Source organism: Lycium ferocissimum, chromosome 9 (genome assembly GCF_029784015.1).
Source record: "Lycium ferocissimum isolate CSIRO_LF1 chromosome 9, AGI_CSIRO_Lferr_CH_V1, whole genome shotgun sequence".
Taxonomy (NCBI): Eukaryota; Viridiplantae; Streptophyta; class Magnoliopsida; order Solanales; family Solanaceae; genus Lycium; species Lycium ferocissimum.
Window position 1 is genome coordinate 46979257 of NC_081350.1, and position 11568 is coordinate 46990824.

An 11568-nucleotide genomic window follows, 5' to 3' on the forward strand; every position below is an offset into this window, starting at 1 on the left:
GTTTGCAACACTAACCTTGTTCCTTGTGTACCAAGAAGCACTTAGAATAGTGCTAAGTGTAAGTGGGGTATCTCTCTATGGAGAAGAAAATGCATATAGAGGAAAACTGTCCTAAGAGACAGTAAGACTAGGGGTGCGTCTGGTATGAAGGAAAATATTTTTCAAAAACTTTGACCAACCGAACATAGGATAATTGGAAAACATTTTTCAAAGAACAATGCATTTATCGTGCACGAGATGAAATGAACCACATGAGCGATAGACAAGTCTACGGTATTCAATATATACTAGTCCGAGTTCATATATCTAAATAAAATAATCGGACAAGATTAAAGGCTAGGTTATATATTTGACCCTTGCAGAATATTCATCTCAAGCAAAATGAAAGAAACACAATGATGCAAATGAAACCACTGTTTTTTGATATATGTTGATATAATTAAGCAAAAGCAGACAAAAGAGTCTGCAAAATGCTATCAAGTTCAAAGACTACTAAAAAGTCACTAGACATAAAAAAGGTCAAACCTATTAGTACTCTACATTTTCTTCTATTTGGAATATTGCCACAGGAAGTCAGTTCACGAACCTCTTAATTAACCTAAACTAAACTATGTAGTAAAAGGATGAAGGTGCGCTCTTGACTTCCCCTTATTCCTTGCTAATCCTCTCCATAACTGCAACCACAAACACAAAATAGCACTCATTAATATTATTTAACTTATACACACTAACAATGTAATATAGTTCTACTTTACATTATCATAATTTAACATGTTCTTGTAGGTTGCCTATCTAATTTAATTTGTTACCAATAGTACTTACATGTAATTATTTTTTCTGTGACTTGAGAATTTCTTTTTGTACAGTACTCAGAGTATGCATAAAAGTTAAAATCAGTAAAGAATAGTATATATACCTCCTTTGTTCTATTTTATGTGACATCTTTTTTTTTTTTTTAGACTCTTAAAAAAAGAATGATAAATTTCTATACTTGACAACTCTTTAACTTTAAACTTCTCATTTTATATCCTTCATGACATGCTCTTATCGCCATAGAAATGTCATGTCATATCTAAAACCACAAAACTGTAAGAGTACTTTAGTGCATGTCAAAGAACATAATTTCTTTCTTAAACTTCGTAATTGATCAAACACCGCTACATAAAAAACGACGGAGTTACTAAATTGTGTCAAAAAAAACTTTTCTAAGACCATCCTAGACTTACATTGACCCCTTACCATTAGCTTAGAAGAATGTTAACCGCTTCGGCCATGTTTTGAAAAATAGTTACCGTCATAGAATTTTAAATTTCATAGATGAAATTTCATCACATTTTAAATTCCACACAAGCGGGGAACTCCATGATAATATCATGGAATTTCATCCGTTAAATCTGAAACTTCATGACAACGACTAGTTATTTGTGAATTTTACCAAAATCATCCTTTAGGATAACTCAATCATGTTTTTGACAAATTTCAAAACAGATAATACTTAGCCTAAGAAATATACTTACAGCTCAAGAACCTGGTGATGCCTCTGGTGTGAGAGCTCTTTTAATCCTCTCAATAGTGCAAGTAATCAGATTATTCACAGTAGCAACTGATCCCACTGAAAGCTTAGCAGTTGGAACTGAATCAACTAAAATCTGAAATGCCACAGTTAGTAAAGATCCACCAGAACCATTATAATTTGTTGCTCTAGCTGATGGGCCTGTTGGAGGCCCATCAGGGAGTATGGCAAAACCAGATGGTAAAAGGGCTACATAATCTGGATCACCACCACTCAAAATTATGTTCATTGCTGCAACATCAATAGGTGCATAGATGACATATGAGCCTGTTGGATCTGTGCTACTTTCTTGGAGTATTAGCATGTTGCTCTGGCTTGCATTTTCACTCTGCAATTATTTACAAAATCAAGATTGAATTAGTCCGTCTGTTGATGATATAGTTAAGTAAATAAACATATATCCTCTCAGGTTCAAATTCCAGAGACAAAAAGATACTAGGTAATTTCTTTCCATCTGTTACATGTTGCTGGTGGGCGGTGACATGTATAATTGTGAGTTACAAGAAGGGGAAAGGGAGAAACAAATCAAGAGTGTTTTTGACTTACATTTACTCTCAACAAAGAGACACAATTGCCTGTTTCTCTTCCATTAGCAATATGAGCCATTTCTTGAACAACACCCATATTTGAGAGAATGTCCCACTGTAACCAGAGCAGTATTGTTAGTATTTCATTCAGTTTAAAAAAAAAAAACAGAATGTTATGCGATTTTAAAGTTACATGGTTTAAGATGTCACGATATCATAAAGAAAATTGTGGAAACAAATACTTACTCTCCGTGTTTCAATTTGGGCTTGACGCGAAATTTAATAAACAAGGAAGATTTTAATACTTGGAATCTTAAGCATACCATAATATGTGTATCTCTATAACACTTTTGAATCTTGTCATAAATATGTAACAATATTCGTGTGACTTTAAAAGCCGCATTAAGGTAAAATATGAAGTTTAGTGTTTTCTAAAAATAGAAATTTGTGTCTCTCCTATTGGAACAGACTAATAAAAAAAAGTATCTTATAGACTATAAGTCTAGAACTACATGGGTAACATTTTTTAGGAGGAAGTAATATCTAAATAGAAAGCTTGCATTTGTTAAGGAAGCATCTACTTGACATTTGAGGCTTGTTCGTTATTAGTAGCAATCTAATTGTAAAACAAAATTCTATTAAGTTATATATAGATTGAAAGTGTAAAAGTCAGTCGATGCATATAACTTAAACCCTTTTATTATCATTAATATTACCTCAGTTCGTGTGTTTTCATCACGGAGGAAATCGAACACTGTTTTCGGAGAAATTGGCAGCCAAAATGAAGTTGCAGCACTTAGAACAATACCAGGTGGTCTCCCAGGGTCATTGATACTTTTCCTAGTCATAACTCTAACATTTTCATCAGTTTCAATTCCTTCTGATATGGTTTTCCATTGACTACCAGCTGTGGAACTCACTCCAGAACTAAAACTATTCACCATTCTCTCTGCTAATTTCAACATACTCCTTCTGCTTTCTTGAGTTGCTAACACTGCATGCAAGAAGAATAATTAAATACTTGTGATCACAACATTAAAATCACTTAGTAATATGTATGTCTCAATTTGTGTGACATAGTTTGAATCGGCAAAACATTTAAGAAAGAAACGGAAACTTGATAAATTTTTATCAGTTATCCCTTTTCTGGGATAACTATTTAGTAAATGATTGTTTGTTTATTTTTCTTGCGACATATGAATCTTATAGACCATGGTGTAAAGAGCCCTTTTGAGAAAATTGAAAATCTTATGTTAGACTGCGGTCTAAAATTATGTAAGTTATTGCAAACAGTAAATGACAGAAGTTGAGAAAAATATGAGCAAACATTTGACCCGAGTCTGACGTTATTCGAACGAGCAGTCCATTAAGGTATATTTTATACAACTTTTAAAAATAGGGACAAAATTTAAACGAGAGCCTCAAAATGGACATTTGCGAAAATCAGTTATTTTAGTTGAAACTTGTTGTTTAAAAGTAGCATTTATTTGGCAAAACAACTTTTGAAACTTGTGGTCTAAAATACGTCGTAATAGTTTTCTGGTTATAAAAGCTTCTCTAAGGGTAAAATGGAAAGTATATAGTTAATTGTTTACAGATTTAGGTATGCGTCATTTCTTTGGAATGAAGTAAAAGGAAAAGTGTGTAACACAAAGTGGAACTAGAGACTAAAGAGTGACATTTATATATTGTGGTTATACGTACCCATATTAGAAGGGTCATTGGTTGGAATATTTGTGGCCATAGCACTTGCAAGACGTTCACATTGTCTATCAAGAGTAGCAAGCCAACGTTGTGCACCAAATGCAAGGCCAGAATTCACTAGTGGCTTGTAAATATTGTGCACTTCTGTATCATCAACTTCTACATGTTCAACCCATGTCACCTAGAGCAAAAATAACATGTTAATTAATAGGAATCATGAGCATAATCAAGAAACTAATTAAGGCTACATTAATTGGAGAAGGAATTTGTATCGAATTAATTTAACTTTTATACACAAATAATGCAAATTACATGTCACCTAAAGGAGTATAATAATAACTGCTCAATAACAGTACTCCGCCATTTCATTTTCTTTGAAGGTTTTTTACTGGACATGATGTTTAAGAGAAAAAAATAAAGACTTTGAAATTTGTAGTCCGTAAACATACCATGACATTAATTTTTGTAGCGGAAAATCATTCATTAATTGTAAAATAAAAATTAAAAATTAAATGATTTTTAAGTATAAAAAGGTGTCACTCTTTCTGAAACTGATTATAAAATTAAGAATGTGAAGTAAAATATAATAGAGAGACCGAGTGAGACTAATAACCTGAAAAATAAGGTTACCAATCTAAGAGAACATTAAATTACACTCATAGTGTAAACATTATTGATATTGCTAGAGTATATTAAGTTAAATCCATTTATATCACAATATATCACCTTGGGTTTATTTTCACTAATAGCCACTTATCGGCTCCTGTAATTGAAAATAGCCATTCTCATGGAGTTTCAAATTCCATAGTTGAAATTCTAGGATATTTTATTTCGTTTACAAAATTTGAAATTTCATAACGGTAATAATATTTTTTTTAAAATAGGACCGAAAAGTGGCCAATAAATGCTATTTTTTACATTTACCTTAGAGTAGCCATTGGGCATCTCTTGAATAAGGCATCCAGAGGGCCTTCTTCGGCACTTAGCAGCTGACCCCGCCCGTAAATGGTCCAATGAAACATCCACAATTGCCCATGTTCCATCAACTCTGTGTTTGCAATACCTTGCAAAGTAACATTCTCTAGTTGGAACCTGTGGAGAGGGTACTTGCATTTCTGCCAATATCTGCAAAATCAATCCAAAGAGTTTAACTTTTATATACTAACTACATAAAAAGAATTAGAATAATTATCGATGGACAAAGTAGAGTAATTTAGGCATAATAAGTACTCCGTGCGTTTCAATTTATTGTCACCTTTCGGATTTTAAGGGTCAAACGAGTTTTTCTCTTACTTCATATTGGGAAAAAAAAAAAAAGATTGATGAATTAAGGAGAATGCCATATATTTATTACCACTTGCACGGCTCCATTGTAATTTCCTGCTACTCCAGTTGAAAGTACATCAATAGTTGAAGCCCTCGATACAATACCAGAGAACAGACTGGACCAGTGATTCTGGTGATCACAAGGGAAAGAAGAGATAAAATAATAAGTTTACAAATAAATATTTAATATTTGCGACATTACTAATTTATTGTGAATTCAAATTAGCCAGTATAATTTTATTAATAGATGATTTGTCTTCTAGAGTTAAAAGGTAATGTTATCTAAAAAGCAACAAGCACACTTCAAGATGTCCTAGGGCTTGAAACTATTATTTGCATCTAAAGTTTAACCTAGCTTTAACACTATATATTTGCAAATTCACTCCAAGAATCTCAATTCTTCCACATGAAAGGAAGCCTTGGTACAATGGTAAGTTATCTCATCTAATCTATAGTCACGGGTCCGAGCTATGAAAATAGTCACGTTCACATCAGTTAGGAATTAAATTGAACTGGTAATATAATTCCTCATATTAAGATGAATATGGTAATTAACTTGGAAAATAAAGTGAGAGCCTACTCTAACCAGTTATATCAGATTGATCATGTAAAAAATATTAATCTTGTCAGTGTATATAAGTTAAATTCAAATGGTAAGCATTAAACCAAAAAAAAAAAAAAAAAAAAAAAATTACCACATCCATGAGAATCTCCACAAGGTTGACATGGTTCATAATGACAACAACACTTTCCTTTGTAGCCTCAGTCTTAAATCCAACAGGCTTAGGTCCAATTCCTCTTTGAAAAATCCTAAAATATTCTTCTTCATTCAACAAATTTGTTCCATTTTCAATACTAGGGAACCAAAGTGGTTCTTGCATAAATGCCATTTGAACAAATTCCTCCATGGCTACTACAGCAAGTTCAATGATAAATGGTTTATCACCCTCAGTTGGTCCAATTATTGAACTCATTATGACATCTTCAACATGATCTCCATTGTTATATGCATCTCCCTCGACACTTTGTGGCGTTGAAAATGGAGGAAGCACTCCATGATCAAGAGGATGAAGAGAGTTTAAAACATTGTGGTTTGGAACTGCAGGCCTTCCAGCATATTTTCCAGCTATGCTTGAAATGCGTTCAATCTATATATAAGAAGAGGGTGAAAATAGTGAGGAAGAAAGGAAACATAACATTATATTAGCAACCACAATGTTTCAAAATAATGTATTTCAACCTGTAATTCAGGTTACTAATTTCACTTTTTGTAGATATCAGTTATATGTAACTATATTTTGGTTTAATTGAACATTTGATATCTTAATTAGTGATAAATTTTAATTTCTGTCCTTGTAATATCTGACTAAGCACATTGTACCTCAATTAATTTAAGTTGGTGCACTTGTAATCCTTTTGCTTGCGACTTTTCCCAAATTTATTGAAATATCAACCGTTACACTACTCAATTGTTTATGTTGTAAGTCAACTTAGTATTCTTACTCAATATTTGAAGATGATGTAATTTTAAAAATAATCTAAATATAACATAGTATTTCTTATACCAAAAATGCACATTTTTGTTAATTAAAGGTTAGATGTGCTAAGTTAAATATCACAAGGATTAAAAGCAAAATTTAGCAACTGTTGAGGGACTAAAATGCTATTTTCCCTTATCTTTTAAATATAAATGTCCTAATAATGAGTAGTATTTTATTTCTATCAATGATTAAAAGTTAAATTCCTGACAAAAAAACAATATACATCTTAAAGGCAACTATAAGTGGCTATATATAATTAATTACGCTGTAGATTTAGTAACCTGAAAAATAAGATAAAATAAACTTTTATTGTTAGTTTATTAATTGCAGTAATTGTGTAGAATTTCAATTACACTGTTAGTAATTAATCGTACCTCTTCTCTAAGTCGAGTATTTTCCAGCCTTAATTGACGTTCATCATAGGACATTTCAGCAATAGGGGGTTGGCCACCACAATTAGGACACGTGGCATTGCCTAATGCTTCTCTGAACCGCAGATTTTCAGCCCTAAGCTTCTCATTTTCTGCTCTAAGCTGTGAGTTCTCATGCCTCTCATGTTGATTCTGTCATGAAATAAAAGTTAAACATTAAGGAAATATATTAATTTGCCAACTATATCATAAGATTTCAAATTAGAATTGAAGTGTATGCACAAAAATGACTTGTGGATACATGATCTATTCTTAACTTAAATAGCAAAGAAAATGGCATACTTAGTTGCTATTCTTTTCGTCCACTTTACTTGCCCACTATATTAAAAAATTTCCCATTATATTAAAAATAGATGTCCACTTTTGCGTATCCAGTTTGGAAAATTAAGAGATAGTTAACCATATTATACCTATTTTACCCTTATTATAGTACTAATTATTTCCAGCTCATTTTCCAATAAGTGAGATTACTTATAATAATTAGGGGTGATATAGTAAAACTATCATTTTATTATTGCTTCTTAAGGGGTGTGTCAAGTCAAACACGGACAAGTAAACATGCACGGAGGGAGTACAAATATTTGAGGTCCATGTCATAGAATCCAGAACTCATAAATTTCAAATCCTGAACAAGTCTCCGCCTATTTGGTGGTGTTTAATTGGAAATGGAGTTCAAGAAATAATAAAAAAATTTGAAACTTTTGGTCTTAAATATGCCATGATATTTGTATGACTATAAAAACATGTCACTAAGGGTACGTAAAACAAGAAATTTAAAGGTAAATTAAGTTTAATATAGAAATGTGTCACACTCTCTACCTAAAATGGAAAGAATGTCACATACAATTGAGTGAATATTTGAAACTACATGTCCAAATTAATGGTACAACCCCGAAAATGCTAATTCTAGCTTTTAAGAGATGAGTACGTAGGATAAACTATTTGAGTTTTTTTTTTTTTTTTTTGGAAAATAACTTCAGGAGTTTGTTATGTTAACATTTTGTGGGGTCAATAGATTAAATGCATTTTACCTTCATCTGAGTTCGCTTATTTTGGAACCAAAATTTGATTTGCAAAGGCTCCAGTCCTAGTTCACGACTTAGCTCCTTCCTTTGCTTGTCATCTGGATGCGGACATTCCTTAAAATATCTGAACACCAAAAACAAAAACAAAAAACAAAAAAATCAAATCAAATTGAAAAAAAGGTGACCCAAGTCGCGGCTCTTATTATACTGTCAGTGTATATAATAATTAAGTTAAATATCTTTTTTATATTTTGTTTTTGATTCTCATGGGTTCAGACTTACGCTTCCAGTTCCTGAATCTGACGCTGAGTGTGTCGGTGATAGCGCTTTCTCTTCTTCTTATTATTATTGGCATCTTCTTCTTCATGTTCATCATCACCAATATAATCGCCTTCGTTATTATTATCACCAGATGCAGTCCCAAACTCTTGAGGCATTTCACTTTCTGATGTGTTTGATACCATGTCCATTGAATGAAGTTGACTATTCATCATGGTACTTGACTGTAATTAAACACAAATTAAATTAGTAAATCGTTAAGCTAAAAATTTTGAAAATGGTATATATATGATGCTATTGATTTTGTGTTTTATTTTTATAGAAAGAAAATGAAGAATAATACTATGAAGTATAAATAGACATTTCAGCAACCAAAAAAAAAGACATGAAGAAGACAGGGCAAAGGGACAAAAGTCCTTCTCTTGACAAAAAATAGTCTATTTTTAATTAATTAGTCTGACTTAGTATATAAAAAGCAATGTTGAAATGTCTGAAATGTAGTCAACCATTGGTTGACCAATTTATATCCAAATAAAATAAAATAAAATAGGAGAGGACCTTGACGCGGTTTCCATGTTTCGAGAAGGATTGTTACTCGAAAATGCAAAACTGTGAATATTGCTGAACATGAGCGTTTTTTTTTTTTTTTAAACTGTTTTGCTGAACATGATAAAGAGATTTTTAAAAAGGGTTTTCTTTTGAAAACTCCAAAAAGATATTTAAAAGGGCTTAACATTAGTATTTTTTTGTTCATTAATAATCATGAAGATTAATCTTGATTTATGGTTTAAAAAAAAAAGTTATTCTTATATGACATGTTAACTAAAGACTTCATCAGTCGATCTTAAAACATTCCAGAGACACGGATAGAGAAAAAAAATATTTGAGTGAAAAAAATTATTTACATTATCAATATATATATTATATATATAAATAAATAAATAAAACTTTTACCTGACCAACCGTAAACCCATCATTAACGACCAACATCTTGCTTGCCGGACCGGAAATTCTTGCCGGCATGCACCACTCTCCAACAACACAAACCCTAAAACAATAACTTTAAAAAGTCAACGAAAATGTATCACTACAAATACAAAACGAAAAAAAAAAAAGGAAAAAATGTCAAGATTTTTTTTGTTTTTAATCAATTGTAGTTCAGTTAATGTTGTGCCAAATGAAATAGGATTTAACCAAAAGAATAAAAGAAAACGAAATGGGAAGATGTAGGTAGATTTTGACTATGCTTTTATTGCCATTGAAATTAATGAAGTTGTCTTTATAAGAGAATCTCAGAATTTAAGACAGCTGCATATATATAGTGAGGGTGTGTCGAACATTCAAAGAATAAACTTTTAAGAGATATATAAACACCACCGAGAGAGAGAAAAAAAAAAGATTAAAGAATGACTCCCATGAAAATCTTGAGCAATCTAACCAAGTCTTTACTGTCTCTCCTCCTTTTAATGTGTATATGTGTGTTTAGTTTATCAACCAACCTTAATAACTAGCTAAAATGAGAAGCTAACCAAATAGGAATTTTTTTCAACCTGATAGGAATTGGTAGGAGCTATATGTGTGTATATATTAGTGGCGTAGCTATATAGAGTGAAGATTGTTCAACTTTGGCCAGTTAAACATCATTCATCGGAGAATTTTGCTATATATATTCAAAAAATTTGACTTCACCACTGATATATATGCGTGTATAAATTAAAACAGGCACACGGACACAGAAACATAATTAAATGCATCATCGAAAGAAAAACAAATTAATGACACTTGAAAAGGACTTTGATGAGTATAAACTCTAGCGAGGCGAAGCTAGCTCTTGCCTTATTTTGAAACTTGAACAAGCTTAAAAAAAGAGAGTTTTGAGATCTAACAATAAGAGATTATGTGTTGATGAAGAATTAGTGAAACGGAGAGGGGGTTTTTATAGTGAACAAGTCAAAAATTGAGAGTACATGTGGAGATGAATTAAGTTGACCATATAAGAAAACGACGAATTTGAAGAAGAAAGGGATGAGTTTTCCCCTCGTGTGGAGATAAAGGGATTTTTGAGAAGGAGAAAGATGGAGAAGAAAAATGAGGAAAGGAGGAGTAATTGCAAGGTGAAGAGAGATGGTGCAATTGGCATTAAATGTAGTAGGGATGTTATTATTGCAATGCTTGAAGGGGTGTGTTGGTGGGGGGTGGGGTTAGGGGTTCAAGAAAGAGTAATAAAGAGGTGTATGTATATGTGTATATTGAGTGTATATATGTATATAGAGGCGGAACCAGAATTTGAAGCTTATGGATTCATGGTTCTGGTCCTTTTATTAAGTAACTGGTTCTATATATATCAATAATCTGTACATATTCAATGCCTCTTTTTAGATAATACAAAGTTACTTTTTTTAAGATAACAGAAGGTATGGACCAAAGTTACTAGGTTCGGCCGAACCCGTAAAGTACACACTAGTTCTGCCCCGTAGAGGCGAACCAGCTTTTAAACTCTATGGGTTTCCATTACTTAAGGTTCTTAGCATTAACTTATTATATTTTAAAAGTTGTAGGTTCATGTCTACTATTTGTTGTAATTTAGTAAATTCTACACATACATTTATATCCCGTATTAAAAATATTGAGTTTAAATAAATCCGAAACCATAATGGTGGATCCACCCCCGTGTATACCGGTGGTGAATATTATGTGAATCCGATAATGGCTAACAAATTTTTCAGAGTTTGACTTTGTATTTGGAGTTGAATTAGTGTCAGATCAATAAATAATTGCATATTTAGTTTTTTTTTAAGGATATGTTGGTTATTTATTTCAATTTGTCGAGATTCTGGTAAAAAATTATGGCGTGAAAGAATCTGAACATGCGCGTGTAAATCGTGTGGACGAACCTTAATATACACGTGAAACCTGATGTTTTGTAATTTGTACATTCAATTCAAATTAGTCGGGTGAAGTAGTAAAAAGGATTGACTATGCACGTGAAACCTGATTTTTGTAATCGATACATTCAATTCAAATTAATCGGGTGACGTAGTGAAAAGGATTGACTGTGCACGTGTAACTCGATTTTAATAATTTGAACATTTATCAGTCGCAGCAAAACGGATGGAGTACAGTCTAACACACGTGTTATATCTCGCACGTGTAACTTGATTT

At 32.1% G+C, this 11568-nt stretch overlaps 1 protein-coding gene across 2 annotated transcripts; it reads right to left on the reverse strand.

Annotated features, from left to right (window-relative positions):
• Positions 1-396: 396 nt before the first annotated feature.
• On the reverse strand, positions 397-10514 carry LOC132031117 (homeobox-leucine zipper protein HDG2-like). 2 transcript variants are annotated; one of them, XM_059420983.1, is made up of 13 exons: positions 10242-10514; positions 9361-9454; positions 8410-8630; positions 8134-8251; positions 7046-7234; positions 5826-6278; positions 5159-5260; positions 4729-4929; positions 3805-3985; positions 2817-3094; positions 2120-2215; positions 1518-1901; positions 397-674 (listed from the first exon to the last, which is right to left on the reverse strand). In XM_059420983.1, the coding sequence occupies exons 2-12, from the start codon at positions 9427-9429 to the stop codon at positions 1521-1523; spliced, it is 2289 nt and encodes a 762-aa protein (XP_059276966.1). In that variant the 5' UTR covers positions 9430-9454; positions 10242-10514; the 3' UTR covers positions 397-674; positions 1518-1520. The 2 variants fall into 2 exon arrangements, with proteins under 2 accessions (XP_059276966.1, XP_059276967.1); XM_059420984.1 differs by lacking the exon at positions 10242-10514 and having other exon boundaries at positions 9361-9943.
• Between the last annotated feature and the right edge of the window lie 1054 nt (positions 10515-11568).